The sequence below is a fragment of the Mastigoproctus giganteus genome, chromosome 12 (genome assembly GCF_048544385.1).
Source record: "Mastigoproctus giganteus isolate SK-2022 chromosome 12, ASM4854438v1, whole genome shotgun sequence".
Lineage (NCBI taxonomy): Eukaryota > Metazoa > Arthropoda > Arachnida > Uropygi > Thelyphonidae > Mastigoproctus > Mastigoproctus giganteus.
In genome coordinates this window covers 123,341,304-123,367,796 of record NC_143586.1, presented here as the reverse complement: position 1 = coordinate 123,367,796, position 26,493 = coordinate 123,341,304, and the positions used below count along the sequence as shown (strand labels likewise).

Here is a 26,493-nt window from a genome sequence, read left to right as displayed (position 1 = left end):
TCTGAAACGTAAAATAATGAAACATGTATACTCCCCACCATGACTTATGGAAGTGAAACTTGGGTACTCATCAAAAGAATGGAAGAGAAGCTGAAAACTACACAGCGAACAATGGAACGAATTATATTGGGAATCAGACTCTTAGATAAGAAGAGAAACGCATGGATTAGGCAGCAAACTCAAGTAAAGGACATTCTTTTCAAAACTAAACTAAAATCGCCTTGGGCAGGGCACATAGCTCGAAGACATGATGACAGATGGACTAAAAAAATAACAGAATGGTACCCAAGAGGAGCTAGAAGAAAACCTGGAAGACAACGCCAGAGATGGATAGATGAAATTCACGAGTTTGTAGGTAGTAAATGGATGGCCATTGCACAAAATAGAAGGAACTGGAAAGTTGCTGGAGAGGCCTTCATCCTGCAGTGTATTGAAAATGGCTAATGATGATTCCCAGTAAACTGGGATTGTCATAATCGAACTTATCATATTCGACAACTAAAACATCGTCCAGATATCTGTAGAATAATATTTTTATTTTGCTTTCATAGTAATGTAAGTAGAGGTTGGCAGTGGAACTCTAGCAGCTTGCTCCCATTGCCACCCTCTACTTTGCACAGATACTATCGCCCATAAGTATGTAATTATTAATTACTCAATGTTATGAAGTCTAGCCAGTATTGTTTACTAGTCCATATTTCCTGATGTTCTTAGTAATATTTTGTTAATTTTTTTAATTAGCATGTGATAACCTGATAAATAGGTTTTTGAAACCGTAAGTATACACTTTGTGGATATTATTTTTGAGGTATTCTATGTCAGTAATGAATTTCGTGTTGGTGATTATTTATCTTAGTTTGGCCTCTAGTTTTTTACTGGAGTTTTTAATGTAGCCGTTTTTACATGCAGCGGTGAACCTGCTGCCTACAGGGTCTTTATGGAATTTTGGGATCCAATAAACAAATGGAAATTTAGTGTTGTATACTTTTAGTTTGCACTTTTTTGTGCATGGCTATTAGTTTTTTTTGTAATGGTATTGGGGACGGAGTTGGTAATATTCTGTGTCGCTGTTGTTCAGTTCCTTTTTGAGTTTGTAATTTTTTTTTTTTTTTTTTTTTTTTGCAAGTTATACAGAAATTGTTATTGGCTTTGTCTGTACTGGTAATGACAAATTTATTTTGCAAGTCTTTAATATTTTTATTTATTGTTTTTAGGTGTATCGTTTGTAATAGTATTGTATGATGTCTTAACTCTTGCCATTACGTGTTCTGATGTGGTTGGTATTAATCCAAATTTGAAAAGCTTCCACGAATGTTGTATTTATAGGTTAATTTGTATGCAAACTTTAGTAGATCCATTCTAATGGATCAGTTTATGTTGGTGTTCCCATGCATTGAAGATTATGCAAACCGGCTACACCACCAGAACCAACTTAAATTTAGGAAATGTACAAATTAAATTGTATGACATGTCCATACATACACGACAAACACAACCCCACTATAGAAAATTCCCCAGTATTTTGTCATATGCAAAATGCCATATACCTCATAACCTGCAAAGAATGCAGGATACAATACATCGGACAAACCAGTATAGAACTGCATGTAAGATTAAATCTACACAGATCACAAAGAAGAAATTCGGAGAAAGATCCACGATAAGCAAAACTACAAAATCCTCCGTAATAGACATAGAAAACACCAAAAAAGGGAAATACCAGAGGACCTCTATCTCACAATATAAATCCCTATACCCTTACAGATTAAACAATAGGTTTAATATCAGAAACTTCACCTACATCAGTGCGAGACAGTGCACCTATGCATGGATATACAAGATCCATTGGACTGGCCATGTGAAATTACAAAACAATAGCAAACTTCAACAATACTGAACACTCATGTCGCTGCAAAGAAACAAAATATAAAACATTTTTATAGGTCCGCACCACAAGCACATACTTACAGGCGACCTTAATATAGTTGAAGATCACACCCATAAAAGAAATTATGGGTAAGGGCATGAAATTCAGACCTAACACCCACGCCAACTAAAAAAAACATACACGGATCCTCCATTAGAATGGATCTACTACAGTTTGCATACAAATACAACACTCGTGGAAGTTTTTCAAATTTGGATTAATACCACATCAGAACACGTAATGCCAAGATTAATAATGTTCTTGTTTATACTCCGGCACGACCACCAGGTCAGTGGAGCTTACAATAAATCAATCAATACATATTTCAATCGTATTTAGTAGTCACGGGCTTGAACCCCGGTACACTCAAAGAGCGTGTGCTACTGCACGCGCGCTCCTGTCCACTCGGCTATGTCAGGCCTCATTTAGAGATATCATAAAATAAAACTACAAACGATACAATCTAAAAACAATAAGTAAAACGATTACTTCCAAAATAAATTCGTCATTACCAGTACAAAGCCAACAGCAATTTCAGTATAATTTGCAAAAAAAATTAGACACTCAAAGGAACTGAACAACAGCAACACATACAAGATTATCAGCTCCGCTCCAGTACCATTACAAAAAAACTAATATCCATTCACAAAAAAAAGTCAAACTAAAATACAATACTAAATTTCCATTTGTTTACTGGATTCCAAAAATTAATTCTTTATTCATAAAGACCCTGTAGGCAGCAGGTTCATCACTACATGTAGAAACAGCTACCGGTACATTAAAAAAAAAAAAAAAAAAAAAACTAAAAAAAACTAGAGGCCAAACTATGATTAATAAACGCTAAATTCATTACCGACAATAGAAACTACATCCAATACTTCAAAAATAATAATAACCACAGTGTACATTTACGATTTCAAAAACCTATTTACCAGCATATCACACGCTAATTAAAAAAAAAGTACTAACCGACTTACGAAGAACATCCAGTAATACTGGACTGTAGTAAGCAATATTGGCTAGACTCCATAACATTTGTGTAAGTAATAATTACATATGGCGATAGTATCTGTGCAAAGTAGAGGGGTGGCAATGGGAGCTAGCTACTCTAATTCCATTGCCTATCTCTACTTTCATTACTATGAAAGCAAAATAAAAGACAACATAATATTCTACAGATATATAGGTGATGTTTTTAGTTGTCAATTATGATAAATTCGACAGACTAGCATCGGAAATATATCCCACAAACCTGACGAGAGAACGCACTAATCCCAATAGCTGCTTTCAAGCCATCTGCTACCTGAACAGTGAAATCATAATTAAAGAAAATGAAGTCTGCACACGACACTTTGACAAAAGAGACCACTTTAGCTGCCAAACTATTAAACTTACAAACTGGGAGACAAACATAAAGCGGATACACGGCAGCGTTATCAGAAACCAATCCAACAGAATTATGAATCTGTAAGAGCCAGGGATGTATACTGGAAGCACTAGTAAAACTAAAAGCAACCTAATCAAGAATAAAATACCGGATAAATTTATCAGATTCCATATAAACGCAGCCATCTGAGTAAAGGCTTGGCACATCCAGGGTCCTGAGCTGGATATCATCCTCTCTGTTGTTGTTGGTGTAGAGGTTTTTCGGCACAAGGGCAACTGTGGCCAAAATGTGCCTATTCAAATATTTGGAAAGGTACCGGAGTTTGCCTTATTTGTTATTAGATACATTCATGAAGTTTAGTTTGTTTGAGATAAGTGAAAAGCTCATCGAGATTGGCATTGTTTCCCAATAGGTGGGTTAGGGATAAAGGTTCTTGCATTTGTGTCAGGGAAAGGAAGGTAGTATTTCTGATATGGGAGTAATACGAACAATCTAACAGAATATGTCGAACTGTGAGTTGTGATGAACAATGCATGCATACAGGAGGGTCATCGCCCATGAGCAGGAACAAGTGGGTCAGGTGTGTGTGCCCTATGCGCAGTCTTGCCAGTATTACTACTTCATGCCTGTTTTTCCTCAAGCTCGAGCTCCATATTTGTGGTTCTTGTTTAATTTCAAATAATTTATTGTTTGTCTGTGTTTTCCAAATGTTTAACCATTGTTCCCTACAGATACTTCGGATATGTTTTAATAAATCTATATAAGGTACTTGGTAAGATGGAGGTGCGTTGCTCTTTGGGTGCTTAGCTGCCTGGTCTGCTGTTTCGTTACCTGTGATTCCAGCATGCCCTTGGAATCCAACAGAAACTTACGGTATGATTCAGATTCCTCAAATCTTTTAGACGAGACTGGATTTCTTTTATTATGGGATGTGGGGTTGAGAAATTGTTACTTATTGCGGAAAGCGCACTCATGGAGTCTGTATAAATTAAACTATTAGTATTGAGACTGATATTGTATATAGCTAGGTGGATTGCATAAAGTTCTGCAGTATAACTGCTACATTCAGTCGGGAGAGATACAGATACTGTAAATGTGGGAAAGATTGCTGCAGCACCTACGGCATCATCTGATTTTGAGCCATCAGTATATATTAGGCAGCTCTGCGCATTGCTAGCGGCATGTGCTTCGTGCAATTGCTTGATGTAACAGCTTTCCATGGACTTTTTTCCCCATTGTTGGAAATAGGTATCACAGTAAGGTGGGTTTGAGGACCAGGACGGATCAGATATTTTGGTTTCTTTGAGCGTGTTTTCAAAATGAACATTCCAGCAATGCATCAAATCTTGCAGTCTAATACCAGTCGGTCTATTTTCAGTGGGTTTATTGTTATAGAATGTTACCCTTTCAGGATTGAAAAGCAGCGGTTGATTCGGATGATCTGGAAGGCTTTTAATCCTGGCTGCATAGGTGAGGAGTAACATTTTCCTTCTGAGATGGAGTGGTGGTTCGTATGCCTCTATATAGAGACTTTGGACCGGACATGTTCGAAAAGCTCCAAGAGCAGTGCGAAGAGCACTGTGCTGTATTGTATTCAGTCTTGTAAGTACAGATTTCCTAGCTGAGTCGTATACTATTGAACCATAATCTAGACGAGACCTGATGAGAGAACGATACAAATGCAGGAGAGTGCATCTATCTGCACCCCATGCCATGGCGGAGATGGCTCTGAGTATATTGAGTTTTTTCAAGCAGAGAGTTCTGAGATAAGTGATGTGCATGGAAAAATTAAGTTTAGAATCTAATATTAAACCTAAAAACCGGATATTGCTGGCAAGAGGGATTGGTTGGTTTTTTAACTTAAGTTCAGGCTCTGGATGTAATCTGCGCTTTTTACAGAAATGAACTGCAATTGTCTTTTGTTTTGACAGGCGATAACCATTTTCTACAGTCCATGTCTCTAACTTATTTATGGTAAGTTGTAACTGCCTCTCTATGCTGCTAATGGTCGGTGAATGGCATGATATAGCAAGATCGTCGGCATACATATATATTTCTACGGTTTTGGGGATATTCTGCGTCATGGTATTTAGTCTAATTGCGAAGAGGGTAGGACTAAGTATGGACCCTTGAGGCACCCCTTCTTGGATAAAATATTGTGAAAGTACATTCTGGTGACGAACTTGAAAGGTTCTGCACTTGAGAAAGTTCTGGATGAATTGAGTATGTGTCCTCTCAACCCTAGGGTATACAGCTCTCGAAGAATGCCATATCTCCATGTGGTATCGAATGCCTTTTCAATATCTAGACTCACCATTACCAGATGTTCATTTTTAACATATGCATTCCGAATGTTAGTTTCGGCTCTTACCATAAGGTCCAAACAGGATCTGTTTTGTCTGAAACCATATTGGTGGATATTTAGTAGCATTTTGCTTTCTAGTATCCATTTTAATCTCCTATCTATCATTTTTTCTAATGTTTTACTCAAACAGCTGGTTAGGGAAATTGGTCGGTAGTTTTGTGGAAGCGATTGATCCTTTCCTGGTTTTGGAAAGGCAAGAATTACAGAATGATGCCATGAGGAAGGATAAACACATTCAAGAAATACCCGGTTGTAGAATACTAGTAATAATCTTAAAGCTGTATTATTTAGGTGTTTAAGCATTATACAGGGTGTTTCAGTTAAACGTTTCAGAACTTCTAAGAGGGGTAGGGTACATCCTGACAACTCGAAATCATATAGCAATGTGGGGTCGGAAATGCTTTCCTGAAGCGGTGTTGTACACAGAAGCACCATAAAAAGAAAAGAGACCGTAAGTGAGAAATCGTTTTAATAATACATGAAAAGAAGCAAAAGGTACATGGATTAAAGTAAGTGTTCGAAGTTTCTTCAACCTCGTATTGCTTTCGCACAGTGGTACCTTGGAAAATGTGCTACAAATCCCCTTTTTCCTGCTGAAGTGTTGTTTTCCGATGAGGCATCCTTCACAAGGGAAGAAATTTTCAACACGCATAACGACCATATCTGGGCGGTCGAGAACCCGCATGCAATACGACGTCGTGCAGCACAGATTCGATTTTCGGTCAATGTATGGGCAGGTATTATGGGAGATCACCTCATCGGACCTTACCTGTTACCGTGTCGTCTAACCGGACCTATCTACTTGATCTTTCTGCAGCAAGTATTTCCACAACTTTTGAGAGATGAACAGATTTCTGCATCGACGCAACAGACAATGTGGTTCCAACACGATGGAGCCCCTGCCCATTATAGCGGAGATGTTCGTAACTACCTGGATGTCACATTTGGTCAACAGTGGATCGGACGTGGTGGTCCCGTGCGTTGGCCTGCTCGGTCACCCGACCTATCATGTCTTGATTTTTATTTCTGGGGTCATATGAAATCGCTAGTTTATGACACCCCTGTTGACTATGCTGAGGAGCTGGTTGCAAGAATCGCAGTAGCTGCCGAAGAAATTCGAAATTCGCCTGGAGTATTCCAGAATGTTCGGATGTCCATGCGTCGGAGATGTGAGGCGTGCATTGTAGCCCGTGGAAGAAACTTCGAACACTTACTTAAATCCATGTACCTTTTGCTTCTTTTCATGTATGATTAAAACGATTTCTCACTTACGGTCTCTTTTCTTTTTATGGTGCTTCTGTGTACAACACCGCTTCAGGAAAGCATTTCCGACCCCACATTGCTATATGATTTCGAGTTGTCAGGATGTACCCTACCCCTCTTAGAAGTTCTGAAACGTTTAACTGAAACACCCTGTATAGTAGATACCGTCCGGTCCTGCTGAGCTGTTTTTTTGATCTGTTCAGAGCTTCTTGGAGTTCAGTTAGGATGAATGGTTGATTATAAGGAAGGGATTGGTTGGTGTTGAAATTTAATTTATATTTTTCTGCAGAGGTTTTGATTTTCAGGAAAGGATTGTCGTACGCAGAAGCTGATGATATTTGACTGAAGGTCTCTCCAAGGAAATCGCCTATTTCCTTTGGAGAGGACAGTTCTCGTCCATTCTTAATCAAGATTGGAGCAGAAAAGGGAATGTACTTATTATTTAATTGTTGGATTTTCTTCCATATTAGCCGACTGCTGGTGTCCTTCGTGATGGTACTGGCAAATGTTATCCACGCTTCTTTTTTGGCTTGTTTCCTGATTTGTCGTGCCCTTGCCTCTTGTTTTTTATATAAAATGAGGTTGGCTGTTGTAGGAAATCTACGAAATAGGTTCCAAGCTTTATTTTTTTCTCGTTTTGCACTCTTACAGGCCTCATTCCACTAGTGTTTTGCATGTCTTTTTTTGTTTGCAGAGTATTGAGGAATTGCCTCAGAAGCTGCTGCCAAAATTTGTGCCGTGATGTGCTCTGTGACTTTATCTATTGGTTGGGTTTTAATAAATTGATCATCAAAATTAATACAGAATGAATATTTTGTCCAGCTCGCTTTTGTGAATTTCCATTTTACTCTAATCTGGAGAGTGGGATTGTTTTGTTTGAATTTTACATATAATTGGGAAATGATCGCTGTTCTGTGGATCATAAGGTTGACCACTCCATACTGGGGAACAGTATGGGAGAACAGATTGACAGATCAATTGCTGAAGTGGAGCCTGTGGGTAGATGGACCTAAGTGTGATGGCCAGTATTTAGCAAGGTTAACTGCTGTTGATTCAGTAATGCCTCTATCATATGTCCTCTTTTATCCATGCTTGAAGATCCCCACAACGGGTGATGCCCATTGAAATCTCCAAAAAGGCAGAAAGGTTTTGGCAATTGTGCTATAAGATCTTCTAATTCTTTAAGCATGAAAATTCTGTTTGGTGGGAGGTATATTGAAACAAGAGTTAGTGTTATTCCAAGCGCAATACGCACAGCAACAGCTTCTAAGTCAGCCTGTAGAGAGATATGTCGAACTGGGGTTTTAGAGTTAACTAGTATTGCTACTCCTCCATGTGCGGATTTTGCAGTATTCCTGTCTTTTCTGTATATTGTGAAGTTTCTAATTGAGAGAGTTACCTGTGGTGTTAAATTTGTTTCTTGCAGACAAACACTCACTGGATTGTACTTATTAATCAGGTCATTATATATATATATATATATATATATATATATATATATCATCAATATTGGCTCGTATGCCTCTGCAATTCCATTGAAGTATGTGCTGCATTACTTGCTTTTAGGAGTTGTGTTTTGATCTGTGTTTTTTTTGAAGCAGTTTGTTTATAACGATCTGATTTATTTCTGTCTTTTTTTTTTTTTGGGAAAACCGGTCTCTCTGTATCCATGTGTTCTTCTGCATGAAGTTCTAATATAGTTTCTTCTTGGTCAGTTTTGTTGTCAACATCCATATGTATAGGGAACTGTTTCTTGGTCTGAGCATGATCTGTAGGTACTATTTTTTTTTCTGCTTTTTTTGTAGTTTCAGGCACGTTAGGAGGAACTGAAATTGGTGTATTAATTGCTTGTTCCAGTTGCTTGTGTTTGGCAGGTTGTGGCTTAGCATTAAGCACGGACCTGGCCCAATCTGCAAAAGAAATGTTTGGAGGGACTGCAATGTCAGTTTGAGTAGCAATAGAATGATTGTTTGGTTGCTTGTGCATACGTGCGTTTTGGCATAAACTGCATGATGTGCTTTTTGGCTTCCTGATACGTTACTTTGTTTTCTGTTTTGTATTTTTGTATTTCTTTCCCCACTTTCCACATTTCACAATTTTTTGAATATGCTGGATGGTTACCTTTGCAGTTGGGACAGGTGAAGGAGGTTACGGTACAATCAGCTTGAGTGTGTTCTGTTGAACCACAGTTTGGGCAAATCATAGTGCCACGGCAAGCTACCTGGGAGTGTCCATATTTCTGGCATTTGTAACACCTGATGGGATTCGGTATATATGGACGTATACGACAATTCAGATACCCTGCTTTAACCATTGTTGGTAAGTTTGGGGTACTAAAGGTCAGTATTATGTTCCTTGTTGGCTTTAATTCTCCATCTTTCCGGATTAATATTCTTTTTGCATGTATTACTTTTTGATCTGTCAATTCTTGTACAATTTCATCCTCTGAGATGTTAATCAGATCCCACTCTGCTATAACTCCTTTTGATGTATTCAGAGTGGCATGAGGCGTTATTTTCACGGGAATTCCACCAAAAGTAGTCAGTTTCAATAAAAATTCTGAGTGTTTTGGCTTCATTGTCTCTACCAGCAGATCTCCAGACTGTAATCACTTTACCATCTTCGGTGATCCTGCAGCATTTTCCAAGCATTTCTGGATTAGAAATGGGGATAATTTGCTAACAGGAGAATCTGAAACAGAATGAATAAGGAGAAAGGCTGGGTGATCTTGTTGACATAGATCTGTTTTTTGTCTTATTTTGATAAGAGTCATGATCGGGTTGGTCTTGATCAGTAGGTGATCTCAACTGATCAAGTGAGGGAAAGGTTTCTTTGTCCATTTTGTACTCCTTTTGGCCCTGAGGGTTGGCTTTCCCACTCAGGTTACCGGCCCCGCCACGGGGAGGCAGGAGTAATGCCACGAGTGGCCAAGCGGTTGTTAGGTTAGTTGGGTTAGTAACTCTAATAAAATTAAAAGGAAAGTTGTCTTTTCTTTCCTGACTTAACTTACAACTTGTAAGATGAAGTCTACAGTGCTTTTTTTTAAGAACTTAAGAGAAACTAACGGGAAACTTAAAAGAAGAGTGATTCCTTTAAAGGAGAACGCTTTGAATCGCTTTATAGAGCTCAGAAAGTCGCTTGGCCACGGAAAACGCTTGGCATCCGGGGCCCATCCTCTCTCTCTCTCTCTCTCTCTCTCTCTCTCTCTCTCTCTCTCTCTCTCTCTCTCTCTCTGCAAAAGCATCTGGCTTCCTTGCACCATATGGCTAATATAATAAACCAACCAACATCACCCAGGCATTAACCCTTATTGGCTCAAACCTTTTGGCCCCTATTAGACCTGGGTTTATTGCACTCAGACAAAGCTCGTTGACTGACCGCACTGTAACCCGGATGTCCAAATTCATGCCCTAAAAAGTAAATAAATAGTTTACAGGCTAATCCAGATGGATTAATTACTTAAGTATTCCAAAACACTGGACACAAAAGCCCAGACGGACTATATGAAAAAAAAAAGTAAACCGCAGCCATTATCAATCCACTGCAGGATGGAAGCCTCCTCAATTCATGTTTGAGGGAAATGGACCATAATCTGCCACGCTGGTCCAGTGCAGTTTGGCAGATCGATCGTATTTAGCAGTCAGGGGTTTGAACCCCGGTCTGCTCAAATAGCGTCTGCACTCCCGATCATGACACTCGGCTACGGAGGCCGTGCAAATGGACTATACCATAGAACAGGAGTGACCAACTTAATTTGCGATGCGATCTACTTTTTTTCTTCAAAATGTGCCGCAATCTACCTTCTCAAAAATTTCATTGCACATGGTTAAAAAAGTAATCAACACATTGAAAAATATTTATAAATTAAATATAAATAAGAATTCTTATTTTAAATTCATAAGTTTTTACATTTTTAGTTTATGTGAAGTTTGTCTTCATGTCATCTGCCTAGCTTTCAAAACGGGGATATACTGTGATAAGGCCAACCGTAAAGAATCATCTGTATGCAAGTCCATAAGAGTAGAGGATTCTTCGTCTTTGTTTCAAATTGGAAAAGGCCGATTTATATAGATATGTGGAACCAAAACAATTTAATAGTTTACTACATTTTTTTACATTTGAGTACTTTTCTCGGCAAACGTATTTCCAAAAGTCTTTTTCTGATGATCTGGCTTTTCGGAAGAAAACGTTTCGCAATGTAATAATTCCATTTTCAAATAATATTTTCTCTATGTGAAAAATCTCAGCGATTTTGTTTGTTTCGTATCTGTCGACATTAAATGGATAAGAAATATATTGAACAATGTCTTCAATTGTTTTAAAATCACTGAATGTGGTTTCAAAAGCATCCACAACTTTCTCAATTTCAGAAACATTTCTCACTATTCAATTCAAAAACAGTATTTTTCCAAATGATCTTACATTTTCAAAATGATCGAATTTTTTTTCTTTGAGATCCTTAGCCATTGTCAAAAATTTAATATTTATATGCAGAAATACTAATTATGTCACCCACATTTTTATTTTTTTCTTGTAATTCCAAATTCAGATCACTTAATTTACGGGTAAAATCTGCCAAAAAAGCTACATCACAAAACCACTCCCTATCTTGTAGCTGCTGTTAATCATCTTCCCTTTGATCAACAATTTCCCCCCCCCCCATTCGAAATCTCTGTAGAAACTTACTCCGACTCACCATCTCACATCTGTGTGTAATATTAAATGTGGTTTATTTTCATCGAGATGCATTTTGAAAAGTCTCTTTTGAAGAGACTATCCTCTGGAATTCACGATTTTGAAACTTAGTATTTAATAACACTTAGTATTTAATCTTTTACTGGCTAACACTTGTTGGTGGATGTTACAGTGGTACCTCAAATCTGGGAATTCATCCTTTTGGAACAATGCGATGAATCCGTTAAGATGCCCTGTTATTGCTTTAGTTCAATCTGTTATTGATACAAGCTTAAATAATGGTAATTTAACTTTTTTTCAATAAAATTTTTGAATTCGTTAAATATATCAAGACCTAGTTCTTTCTTTTAGTGAAACCATACCCAGCGGTTCTTCTTTAGTGGCAGAATGATCGAAAACAGTACGAATAAAAACGAGCAATTGAGCTGAATTACTGACGCCTGTAGATTCATCCAATTGCAGAAAAGGACACTCAACTAGCAATATGAGCACGCCATTGTTCGCTAGCATTTTTACTAATTTTTTTTGGTGCGTCGCATCACAGTATTTCGAGATAATTGTAGATCTTGAACAGCAGTTTTAAATTTTTCTTAATTTTCAAATTTTTTTTCTAAAAATACGTCTTTAATGAATTGACCATCAGAATATGGTTTGAATTTTTTTGCAAGAAGACTACTCGCTTTTTAATGATGCTACAGTTATTGCTTTAGATTGTAAATTAGGTGTCAAGAAGAAATTGTTGTGCAAATAATTTGGATTTAAGTTTATTTTTTCTTAAGTCACTGTTAGGTGGAAAATTCTATTTGTATTATTTACCATGGAGTGCGATGAAGGGCCTTTCTAGATTTCCTTTTTTGGATATAGCCACGGATGCATTGCGAATCATAGAACGACTTTTTTTTTCTTTTTCATTCAAAAAAGTATTCTAGTTCCCACTCTTGATAAATTATACGTTTTATTCTTTTTCGTCGCATTAATTCTAAATCAAAGGGTATTAAATTAACGTATATGTACTGTCTAGTCATTAATATTAAGTAAGCTACATAAGAATTCGACACACTATGCTCTTCACAGCATAATTGCATGAATTTTCACTAGACAAGCCTAGCGGCTGCGCAGCGACAAGAATAGTCACGTAGTTCAACGGATTTATAATAAGAGTGTACAGTGAGGGCATAACATTTTTTAGATTTTGACTAATCTATTTTTTATATATATAATTTAAAATTGGTTGTGATCGACCGAAATTAAAGCTGCGATCGACTTGTTGGCTATCCCTGCCATAGAACAATTAACTGGACAATTTGTTTATAAATAAACAATGCAAATACGCATTACACTTCACCCACCTACAGTTTAAAAAATTAAATCCAGGGCACTATAAAGATAAAAATCACTGCAGTGGGAGGATGTAAATATGTATATACAAATTTGTAGTTATCCCGCTGGGCATACGTTGGCTGTTATGCTGTAGAAAGGTTATCCCAGTCCTTGCCCAGAGGATAGCACTACTATTTAGTGATTTATTAAAATATGACCTTATAGGCCATATTTTACCACTAATCCTAAAGAACTATTACAAACTTAATTTTTAATACCGGCAAACAGTGAACCCTTAAACCTAAATAAATATAGTTCAATTATTTATAAAAATAAATAAAAAATACGATCACTGCTAGACTAGAGGGCTCGCCCCAACTACCTATAAAATCTGCAGATGAGTTACCTTAAGGCTTTTTCGTACCGACCACAGTGCACAACGATCGCAGGTAAATGCCTAATGTATTTTTTACTAATGCACACCTGTTGGGCTTTGGGTCCCAATCCCAGCTGGCTATCTGTTCGCTGAAAGCCCCTGAGAAAGTAACGGAAAGTTGGCCATGTGAATGAAGGTAATTAACCTTAGAATGCATTATTTTAAAAATTCTCTTTAATTTTATTTTTTAAATTTAAAAATAACGATAGGGCTAACCGACAACTACTAGCACCCCAATTGCTGGGTAGACAATCGGGCCATAATGCTTGAAACGCATCCCATACAAAAAAATCGATTAAATTATAATATTTGTAAAAGAATAAGTTTACCTCAAGGCAACTAAAAAATTAATTTAATGAAAATTTCGAAACGCTTTTCCTTAAGATTCCAACGGTTTTCGACCGTTTGTGGGGGGGGGGGGAATGATGAAGGTATTTTCTTTTATTTACTTAAATTTGCAATTTGCTGAACACCCTATTGACGTCTTTATCAACCCCACAAAAAACCAAATCTGACTACAAATTTTCAGAAAATTCCAATTTCTAGTGTGCTTGTAAAGCGGTTGTTAGCGGAACATTTAAAGCCACACACTTTTGTTTACAAAAATTAACCTTGAATGGGCATACAACATCTACATAAAAGAAACAAAAATAATTACATACAAGCATCGCAATTCCCATATACATATGTAAACCCTGCTACAATACACTACATTGTCTCCTCAATTATTCTCGATATACTAATTAACATCAGTTTGTTTTTACATAAAACTGACTCCACAATGATTACTCAATCATTCTCTTACCTTACAAATTTGTTTTTCTGTGCTTCTCTTACATCAATAATTACTTCAGCTCTTATTACTCCTTTAGAATATTTGGTCTAGCCTCTTACACATAAAACGTATTACATCTGGTACCCTCTTATCTCAATAACATTCCTTGTAGGTCACGCATTCTGCCTTAATACCTTAGACACTAGTTATCACCTTATCATCCCTCTTTACTCATGAGGTTTATCTATTAATAAATTGTCTTTGCACCTCATCTGATATGTTACCTTGTTTGGCACTTGGCCTAATTTAATGACATAGGTTAAATCCTTAATAATAGGTACTGTAAATCCTTACAGTACTACCCTTATAAATAATTTCTTTGCCTTTATATTATTACTTTCCTTTTACTACTCCTGAACCACCCTTACATTTATTCATAATCATTAACAACAGGAATGTTCCTTTCTTTTACAAGGTCTATCATTCAATTGCTTACAGAGCTAGGATATAGTAGTGGCATGTGATGCAAGTGTTGTGTTATGAGCTCATGCAGCATCAGCCAAAAAAACACACCATTCCCTCCGAATGCCTGTCCAGTTCCCCCTTAAATTTATTCAACCTATCAACTTCCACAACGACAGATAAAAGTTTTGTTCCAGCAATTAATCACCCGCTGGCTAAAGGCAAATTTCCGCACATCTATTCTACATCTGGCCTTTCTTAACTTGAATTTATGCCCCCTTAGGTTCGTAATCTGAACAAGTCGGAGGATCCCATCAGAATTCAGCGTGCTCAACCCATTCAAGGCCTTATACACCTCAATCAGATTACCGCGCAGGTGCCTAGTCTCCAGCCACTGCAATTTGCTGAACTTAAGCCTCTCTTGGTAAGAGGATCCCTTCATTCACTCACCAATCTTGTTGCCCTAATCTGTACACGCTCAAGCAAATCTACATTCTTCCTAAAATGAGGCCTCCAGACCTGAACGCAGTACTCAAGGCGTGGCCTGACCATTGCCTTATACAGAGACAATCACCTCCTTTTCCCTGCTATCAAAATTCCTATATATCATTGACAAAACCCCATGACCTGCCCTGGCAACCTGTCTGCATTGCTCAGAAAACTTCATATCTGACTGCACAATTACTCCCAAGTTTTCATTTTCTACCACCTTAAGTGTAGTACCACACAGTTGGTACATTTCTCTGGGGTTACTTCTACCCATATGCAGTACTTTGCATTTGTCAAAGTTAAACTTCAGTTGCCACGTCTTAACCCATCTGCCCAAATTATCTAGATCCTGTTGCAGTAGCACACTGCCATTGCTGTCATTAACCCTGCCAACCTTTGTATCATCTGAAAACTTCGTCATTAAGCCTGATATACCGTCATCAATATCATTGATAAATATACAAAACAGTGGACCCAACACCGAACCCTGTGGGACTCCACTAATAACATTAGTCCATGAAGAGCAGCACCCATTGATTACCACCCTCTGTCTTCTCCCACTTAACCATCCTTTTATCCATTGTAGCAACTTACCCTTAATACCATTCTGCTCTAATTTGTACAGTAGTCTTCCATGCGCAACAGTGTCAAAAGCTTTCCTGAAATCCAAATATATATCAAAATTATTTTTTGCATCCAGTTCCTTTGTAAGCACATCATAATATTCTATCAAATTTGTCAGACAAGACTTTCCCTTAAAAAACCCATGCTGTGTCTGAATTATTGCTGCAGTCTTGTCTAGATGATCGTGCAATGCATCTTTAACCAGTGACTCCATTATTTTACCTGGAACAGAAGTTAAACTAAATGGTCTGTAATTACTCGTGTCACCCTTCCATCCCCCTTTGTGAATTGGGGATAAATTTGCACATCTCCAGTCCGTGGGAACCTCCCCTGAGTCCAAGGATGCTCATAATTATGGCTAGGGGTTTGCTTAGTTGCTTTGCCGCCTCCTTTAATATAACTGGATAGATCCCATCCACCCCAGGTATGGCGCCTCCGTAGCCAGGTGGGAAGGAGCAGCAGTGCGTAGCACACGCTTCTTGGTTAGACCGGGGTTCGAGCCCGTCACCACCAAATACGGAGGATGCGGAAAGGTCAGGGAATGACCACCGCATATTCTCAGAGCAATATGGCCTTAGTTGCTAATGCTCCTAAAAACCAAAAAACAACCAACCCAGGTGCTTTTATGTTTACTTCAATAATTTCTCCTTCACTTTGCTCTCAGTTATTAAATCATTAAGTATCCTGCTACAATTTGATAACCTTCTGCCATTTTCCAACCAACTAGCCAGCGGGTAGTTGGTTGGTGGAACAGACTTCCATCCCTTGTTGTGGAAGTGTTGATAGCCTAAATAAATTTAAGGCTCAGCTGGACAGGTATTTCAAACGAACGGATGGGTGAAATGGAAGTTTTTTTGGCTGATGCTGCATAACTTGCTTTCTTGCCTCATATGCCTATGTTAAAGGGCGAGCATGAAACTTAAATAGGATTATTTGTCTTCGTGCATGCGCGTAAATAACCACGAATCGGAAATTAGATAAGGCCGGCAAACAGAAACGAGAATTAAGTCTGGTATAATTACGTTGGACACAAAGTATTTTGGCCTCGTTAAATAAAGTTTTTCATTAACGGCATGAAAGGCTAATTCTGACGCTGCAGAACGAGAAGCACGAATTGAGGGCGCATATTGATTAACACGCAAATTTAGAGGAAACCACGTAGAGCCTTGGTAAGACGTCGCAATCACCTCAAGAAATGTATACCAAGTCATTTATTTGTGTTGCGAACGAGGAAAGAACGGAGTGATTGTTCAGTATAGTGTGTAATTTCCATGTTGGCCTGGCTACAATTTTAAATTCGGTATCTTTAAAGAATTAACTATTAACTTGTTTGTGCCTCGTTTAAGAATCTGCTAGTTAATATTTGTATTTCCGAGCACAAAGCAGATTCCGTCGTTGAATATTTGTAAGCATTGAGAAATTGATTAAAAATAATCGATTTTTTTTTAGGTGAACGGGTGGTGGCTGCTATAATGCAGAAGCATACCGGTCTTTGTAGGTTAACGATAAATATTAAATTGGATTTTATTCGAGTCCCGACTAAGTGTGAAATTTAGGAAATTTAATGATTTAGTATCAGTATTCTCCCTTTCCAATGTTCTTATTCTTTATATATATTATGGGAGTAGACTCGATTTTTTGGGATAGATGGTAAAAAACAAATCCCAGTTAATCCAAAAATACAGAAGTCTCCGACATACGTAAGAGATACATTCCAAGTCTTCTTACTTCGTCGAGTTTTACGTAACTCGGGAATGACTAGTAACATATTGCTACTATATTATTATTGACAAATCTGAATTCCGCGAAATACTTATTAATGTTTGACCATTTTCATACATCCTTATTAGTTTAATTTTCTGATCCAAATCGCTCGCTTTCCTTTTATTGGTAGATTTACTAGTAGCACTGTCACTTATTCTCTTAGTCGACACCATGATAACAGTCAAAATGAAATTTTCTGTAAAGAACTTCACAGGGTTTAGGGGAAAACTCGCTATTATCACCCCACGATAGCTCACATTTTGCTAAAGCACATTTCTGGACGTCACTACAATAAAACAACTCTCACTTTCCGTGTTATTGGACTTTTCTGTTCGTGCATCTAATTATAAACGGGTAGTAAACTTGATCTTATTGTATTTGCGATAATACCGATAGCTTGAATTCTGTGTGTTTTTACGTTATTATGGTGAAATGCGTTGCCCCTAGACTCAAATCTTCAGTCATATAAAAAAAACATAAATTGTAAGAATCTTCTCTTTCCTATTTTTTTTTGCTTGTTACTTCGTATCTCACTTGTGCAATTTGTGCGTGCAGTGATCGTTTATTGATTATTTATTTCTTTGTTTTAAATTTTACAATCCTAAAAAAACTGAGTAAAAAAATTACGTAGTTTCGTAAGTCGAGGATTTACTGTATCGAAAAATGTCCAGCTACCTACGTGAAAAAAAATATGGCAATAGATAAAAAAACTTACCACGCACTACTCGCGTGTCCAATATGATGCTTCCCTTTATTTTTTGCGATGTCGATTTTAAGTCTATAGCTTTCCTATATTTTTTACGATGTTGCGTATGGTTTGGTCACCAACATTATAATGCATTCATTAGAGATTTAATGGATGCACCATTTTCAAACTTTTGAATAATTTCAAATTTTTGTTTAACTGAAAGCGCAACTCTTTTGCGTTTACCCATCATTTTCGCGATTTCTAAACAATTTTTTTACTATAAAAAAAATTCCGACATAACGAAACAAAATTTGTCTTTTTGCGGTGCAACGGAACACAATCGACACAACGCACTAAAACAAACTAAACATTTCTTCTCTCTTTTTTTGAGTGGCGGATGTGAAGACAGCGAGGTTGCAAGATAATAGGTACACTAATATCCCATGACTACTTATGTCGCTTATTTGCTACTTGCAAAACATCTGTTTATACCTATTCTATTTATTACTTGAATTTTATGATTTCTGGTTTTTTTCTCTTTAATTTGGAATCTTGAAGTGTCCCAGTAAATCGAGTCTGCTATATATAAATAAAGTTGTATTAAGTATGCATAAATGGATGTAAAAGATACAAATTACATCTGTCATACCTGATTTATTAATCTTGCATTCACTGAAACCATTTCATCAACTTTACCCTTTTCATATGTAACTCTTTAAACATTACATAAAGGGGTTACATTGAATATATATTCAATCTCTGTCGAGACAACGATGTTCAATATGTGCTTGCATTATTACTTTATATTATCTTTCTTTTGATTCTAAATTTTGAACACCTTTTTATGGTTTAGATTCAATTACTATTACTTTATATAACTTAGCAGATATTGATCATTACAGAAACAGAACTCATTGTCGTTTTTGCCATCAGTCTGGGTGGTTGGCCTCAGACGAAGTCGCCTAGATTGTGGGTAAATAGCGATAAGTTTTTTGTATCTATTGTATTTCAATTTATATTCTCTTTCCCCCTTTTTTTTGTGTATTTTTCTCCCTTCTACTAACCTTACATTATCCCTTGCGTTTTCTATAAATCTATCTTGGCATATGATTGTATTCAATATTAATTACTATATCGTCCTACGTGGCTTCTGCAATTGAGGATTATCTGTGCTCCTGTTCCAGTCAGCATCCCCGCACTCTGCTTGGACAGACGCTGACTGTATATTGATCATTTATGTCGAATGTAATCTCTTTGTCTTGTATCCTTTATTACCCAGTATAGATTTTGTATTTTATGTTAGGGTTTTGTTTACCCTCCTAGCATGTGATTGCTGTCCAGGGGTGAATGTAACTTTTACTTTATCTGAATTAAATGAGTGTATATATAATTTTTATTTTATTATTATTTTTTTTTTTTTTACACTTGCAATCAGTGGCGGCTCGTGACTCTGGTGTTTGGGGGTGCTGCGTCTTAAATTTACATTAAATTGCCTTGGTTATAAGATATGTAGACATAACAGTAATAATCATAAGCAAGTCAAAAATACTACAAAACATTAACTAGACATTTACCATTAACAGACTAACTTTTATTAAACAAAATCCATTCTTCGGTTTTTATTTGTTGAAAACAGATTAATAACTTTTTCATTCAAGTTTGGTGCACTGTTGACCAAGCTTTTCTCTATTGAAAGCAATGCTTGAGCAATTAGCCTTTCCTGATTCATAGCGCCCTTTAAAAATGTTTTTATTCTTTTTAATGTCGAATGGCAGCGTTCGGGCTCTGAAGTGTCATCGGAATGGTCAAAAGAACTTTTGAGTTCTGTAAGTTCACAAAGAACTTCAGCTAGATTATTTTCTGAGATAAATTTCAGCAAGTCAGTTAACTTGCAATAATTGTTTAGATCACGTCTGCTATAGAAAACTTGTAATTCCGTAAGAAGTTTCTCTTTCAATCCCATTATTGAAAGTTTCTTTCACCTCAGTAGTCTCCCGTACCTCTTCCATGGACATTTTCGTACGAAAAATAAGTCCTTGCTAAACAATTTAGCAGCAATTAATTGCTTTGTAAAAGAATATTTCTCACCTATGTCAACACTTTTTTTATATAGTCGCATACTTCCCTCGCTTCAATCATGAGTTTTTTGAAGGATTTTCACAGTACATCGAATTTCTGATTTTTAGAATAGTATTCTTAAAGTTTCCTATATATTCATGTATTTTAATGCCTAAATTTTTCGAGATTTCATTTGATTATAAATAACTTCCACGTGAGGCATTATCTGATAGAAAAGTTCTAAGCAGAACACGAATTTTTCATTACTCAAGATGTGCAAAATTGCAGTTGCTTTTGCTTATCTGCAGTAGCTTATCTGCGTTTGCTGTCGCTTGTAGTTCCTCAATGCACATAAAGTATTAAATTTTCATAAACGCTGTTCACGGTGAGTATATTTAAGTTCCATCTTGTAGGGGAAGGTCGGGCAACACGGCTGTCCATATGCTTTCTGAGAACAGAGACGCTGTTCTCAGAAAAATGTTTGTATCGACATGAGGTTCGAAAAGAATATTCTTGAATCTCGGGTACTACTTGCTGCATTTCTCATCAGATTCAGTTGGTGTGCATAGCAGTGAATAAAATGTGTGCATTTTTGTACACATGTGTTATTTTTATCCTGGACTTCCCTTTCTTGCCTTTTATCACACTTGCGCTATCAGCTTTCCTCGAAGGAAATACTGAAAATCTGGTTGCTCAAAGCAACCAGATTTTCAGTATTTCCTTCGAGGATTGTCTAACTGATCTAGAATGCACTTCGAAAAAAACGCTCAAAAATGTCCATTTAGTTCATATCTCAGAACAATTACATACTTGTATATGTTCTGAAACATTTGTCGTGTCATCAGCCATGACAGCTAAGAATGAAGCTTTAATTTCTCTTTATTTCATTCCGGCATATTTGCAGCAAACAATCAAGAATATCATTCTAAATAGTTTTTTGAAACTCCTTTAAATGCTGCATTGTTTTCTAAACGATTCTTTAAATTGGAACCTAATGTACAGGTGAAATTTATTAATCCTCTGAATACTCCTGGATTTTTAGAATAGTCTTTTTCGTCATGTCCACGTAAAGGAATTTCAAACTGTCCACAAAACTTAATGCTGTCTATTTTAGATAGTGCCTTCACGATTCTTGGTAACTTTACTGTTATGTTTGCAGATCGAAAATCTGTAGGCCTCACTAAGCTGTTCTTTAATATTTAGGCTTCCTAAGAGCGATAGTGAAATCACATTATCAAATGTATATTGGCTGGCTGGTTGCCAATGGAAACCAACTGCCAGATATTCACTGGAATGCGAAATGTGTAACTGCCTAGCGCACAGTGAGGCTTACGGTTAATTAAACTTCAAAGTTGGAAACCATTTAGATTTCGCGTTTTTATTCGTTTATTATTGAAATTATTACTGGAAATAGGGGATGCGCATACGATATGAGAGTCCTGTTAATAAAAATACTCATTGCGTTGCATTCTTCTTCACAAATTCATAACTCCGTTCACTGTACGACGAGCCGCCCCTGCTTACAATGAAGCTGAACTATTCTGACAGAGGAAGGTCGTAATGGGCTTAAATTTATATTAGTTGCGGCGAATTTCATCAGCAACTATGGCATCAGCAACTGAAATAAAGATATATATTAGAATTCGTGATTCACAGCATTCAGGTTCTTTACCTCTTCTCCAGGTTTGTAAATTTACAGTGCGGATTATTGAAAATAAGCACAAATTATCATCTCGCCAGTTTCATATTGCCCTGAATAATTTTAAGTGTTTAAATAAACTGATCAAATTCATCTTTATTTCTACAATTTATATTTGACTCTACAAATCTATTTTTAATTAGGTTATTCCTACTGGGTTAGAAATACCCAGTTTGTTGAATTTTGGATCGTCAGATTTGGGATCAAACTAACGGTAAAAGCTGTGATCAAGGCAGACTGTGTTGATCCATACATATGGACATCAAACACTCTAGGAGTATACTCGTTATCGATGGGTTGTTTTTGTTATATTTAAACACTTCAATAAGAAAATAATACTGGTGTGCTCTGCTGATATTTGAAACGAATTCGGCACTTAATGTAGTACTCCGCCAATTAAAAATAAATCTTTGTTCTAGATAATTACTTCTTAATACTGACCTGTAATATAAAATAAACAATGGGTTTTTCTTCCAGAAAAGCTGTCGATATTAATATGTTGGGTACAAGAAGAGTTGTTGAATTATGTAAAGGAATGCCAAACTTAGTGGTAAGTATCCCATTTTCCTTATTTTTAATTTGCGTTTGAAATTCTGGCCTATCCTTGAATTAATTACGAATTTTACAAAACTAATTTAATTGCTTCAGTTTTCTGATGCTCGGAAGCAACATTGAGGTTGGGTACCACAAGATGCAGATGTGTATCGAAGACAAAGCATTAATTATTTATCATTAAATTACAGCGAAATCTTGCTAACTAACTTAATCTTGCTCTAGTTACAGTAACTACTATTATCTATACATAAGTCAAAATTAACCTTTACTCGTCAATCACTTAAAGTAAAAGGAAGAGATTGTCTACACTCGCCACGGAAACGACCAACCCAAAATTTTGTGATGACGGCGCAATTGCAGCATGTAATAAAGTGCATTGATGGTTTCTTTATTACATGCTGCAATTGCGCCTGCAATGTTGCAAGCGTGACAGTCTCGCAAAAAAATAAAATAAATATTTCATAAAATAAAAAGGTAAATGGAATCACAGTACCTTGTAGTGGAAGTTTTCAATTTAAAATTGAAACAGTAAGTCTTTCTAACTTCATGCATATTTCATTGCAGGCTCTGATACACGTATCAACAGCATATTGCAACTGCGACCGCAAAAATATAGAGGAAGTTGTCTATTCTTCTCGTATTTCCTACAGTAAAGTAATAAGCATCGTCGAGTAAGTTTGTGATAGCAGTTAACTTTAACAATTTTTTTTAAAAAATTATGTTAAACCTTAATTAAATTAATCAATTCAGCATAATTTTGCCAGTTTCCCAATCAACTAAGCTATGAGAAAGGATATAAAAATTTTACTTCAATCATCTTTGAGCGTGGGTGTAACTCGAAAAACAGCACTCTGCCTTAGATCGTACAACTACAGCTCCATTTAAAAAGGCCTGAAAGAATTCCCCATTTATAGATAAGAATGGAACCTAGACACACTCTCCAAATAAGTGGAAAGTGGCGGAAAACTTTGCCAATCCTCCTTCCAAGGCGGACTATGTGATTATGCACTAATCAGGGCCCGGCAAACTATAACCCGCGGACAAATGCGGCCCTTTGCCTGTTTTTGTACGGCCAGCGAGCTAAGGATGGCTTATACCAGCAGTTTCCCAAACTGTTTCGCGGAACACTAGTGTTCCGTGAAAAATCATAATTAAATAAAATAAATTTTGCATATTTGCAGCGTGCACCACTTGTATCATTATAATATTTAATTTTTTTTTTTTTTTTTTTTTTTCGGTTATTAATATGCTGGCATAGACTAATAATCAAAAAGACCACGGAACACTTTATTTTGGCGGGCTTTACATAGAGAAGGATGCGTAGAGGTAATGAATTCTACAAAAAACTGGCAACGTAGAGATCTAATATGCCATTCGTATGCGTAGCCTTGGAGTACGCAGGTTGAAGGAGAAAGAGGAAGCGAACCGATCGTAAAATATGTGACCATGGATTTGTGGTTGAAAAAGAACTTTAAAACGAGAAACAAGTACTTCTAGTATGGCAACGTGGTCGATGAAAACGAACACAATATTATCACGCTTCAAAGTGAGGATGAACAATCGCAGCATTTTTTTCCCCAAAAATCCGAAGTGAAAAACAGTAACCAACTAATAAAAAACCAAAACGAAAGTATGACAGTTATTTGAACTTAGGCTTTACATGTGTTGGAAATAAAGATGCTCCTGATGCACAGTGCGTCGTATGTAATAAAATACGTATTAGCAAACAGTACTTCGTCTCCAGCTGAACTTGTGTTCCGTGAATGTTGCGAGAGTTTTCCTTGACTAAAAAGTTTGGGAAACGCTAGTTTATACATTTTTAAATGGTTGAAAAAAAATCAATATTTCGTGACAACATTTTTATTAAATTCGAACTTCAGTGTCCACGAATAAAGTTTTTATCGAAACACCGCCACGCTCAATTCGTTTACGCATTGCTTATGGCTGCTTTCGCGCTACAATGGCGAAGTTGAGTAGTTGTGTCAGAGACCGCATGTGGCGCTCTTATCGTTTCGCTTTTGCTACTCGGCGCACTACTTCGTAGTTATTTTATTTTTTTTATGTAAGCTCCAAACACGAGAGGTATTAAAACCTATAGTACTTAGTACCGTGCTTGGGTTGGAGGTTGAGAAGACGAAAGAAGATATTTGCTGACATTGGACTTGAACTTCTGTAGATTGTAATTTTCAGAAAATACGTATGAAGGAAGGTTGTTCCAGAAAACGGCAGTTGAATGAATAAATGAGGAAGCTGAAAAGTTGGTTCTGTGAGTTTGAAGTTGGACAGTAAATGGATGTTGGCTGGTGGGGCACGTGTTCGGACTGTTTTGAAAGAGAGAGAGCGGGAATTATAGAAGTCAATTAAGAAGAGCAGTGCCCATGGAAGTATCTGTAGAAGAGGCATGCAGCAGAAACAGTACGTCTATGAGATAGCGAGTGGAGAGACTCTCTTAGAGATGAATCATTAATTAACCTAACTGCCCTCTTCTGAATGGAATCAAGAAGCCTGAGAAGTTTTGGGTACACCACCCCAGATGTGGGAACAATATTCCATGGCAGGGAGGATTTGCGATTTATACAGAGTGAGCAGCTGTTTGGAAGTGTGTGACGCAGTGATAACTTGACAGCATTAAATCTTTATTTGTCCTACCAAAAATAAAATATAGGTGTACATTGGTAAGTGAAATTCCCTTCACGGCAGAAAATGTCAGGGGATTACCATAAAATTAAAATAAAAGAATGGCTAAAATATACAAGAAAAAGTAAAATACACAAGCTGAACTACAAACTGAATTACTCATCACTACATTTGTCTAGAGTCCTGGCAATTGTACTCAGAGGCGGGCGCGCCCTGGGCCCCGACTTCTGAAGAGCCTACGCAAAACCCCAACAAATTAGTTAAACATTAGTTCAAAACTGTGATTATTATTAATTATATTATACATATTATTTCCAATAAAATTTGGATATAATAAAACATTAATAGTACATTTTTTATTTATTTAAAAAAATGGTTAACATGTATTTTTATTTTCCCTGTTTTTTTTTTTAAGGGACCCAATATTTTTTTTCTGCGCCCGGGGCCTCGATCGACCTTAATCCGCTCCTGATTGTACTATAAAAGTTCATCCTATCACATCCACTGAAACAACTTGTGCGAGATATACACTTGTTCAATTGCGTATACACAGTTCTTGACAGAAACGCACCAACTACTAGGCAACAGTTTCTTCACCACCCTGCAGTTTCTTTCTTATATTCCGGATCTTCTATGAGCGTTTGTAGGTCAATTCCATATGTGTTAAACAATGAATTGATTCCAACTCACTGGCTGGTATAAACCTGTCGGCCATCTTCATTCACCAGAAACATGGTTATGATATCATGTGAGTTGTCATTTTGATTGTAGTTATTAACCAGTGGGCCAAGCCCATACTCATCAGGGGCTCTCACCTGATGAGTATGGGCTTGGCACACCCACGGTCCTGAGCTGGATATCACCATTCTCCTCTTTCTTGGTGATTCTCTCTCAGGATATTTTATTGGCTGGTACAGCATACGCCTCAGACTTGCACCATATAGCTAATAATAATCGTTTCCAGGCAATGTCTGAAACTCTGTAGTTTAAGCTGTTCAGAAAGCTGCGTGGTCCTTAACTGTTGAGAGAGATGGCGTGTGTAAAGTGTTAGTTGTCAGACATCTCCGCGTTGCTTTCATTGTCGTGTGAAACAGAACCTGGTTTGCCCACTTCTGCAGCAGGAGTTCACTCGCATATTTTATCATGTGGGTAGGGGTGGCTGACGCCCACAGTTCGGTGGAATACAATATGGCCGAATATACTGTTGTTCTTAAATATCGTGAAGTTGTAGTCTATTTAATGTGCAAGAGGTGCTGTTTGGTTGCCAAAAGTAAGTAGTTCACTTTTTTACAATCGGGTCAATTTAACTGTGAATCCCAATTAAGTGAAATTTTCCCAAAAAAATTTAT

At 37.0% G+C, this 26,493-nt stretch overlaps 1 protein-coding gene across 1 annotated transcript in view; it reads left to right on the top strand.

Moving 5' to 3' along the window:
- The window catches only part of LOC150077387 (putative fatty acyl-CoA reductase CG5065), a 144,638-nt gene that overhangs the window by 42,829 nt on the left and 75,316 nt on the right, over positions 1–26,493 (top strand). The window contains exons 5-6 of the mRNA XM_090386165.1: positions 22,430–22,502; positions 23,072–23,178. Coding sequence (XP_090242291.1) covers positions 22,430–22,502; positions 23,072–23,178 — 180 coding nt within the window. The remainder of the gene's footprint in view (positions 1–22,429; positions 22,503–23,071; positions 23,179–26,493) is intronic.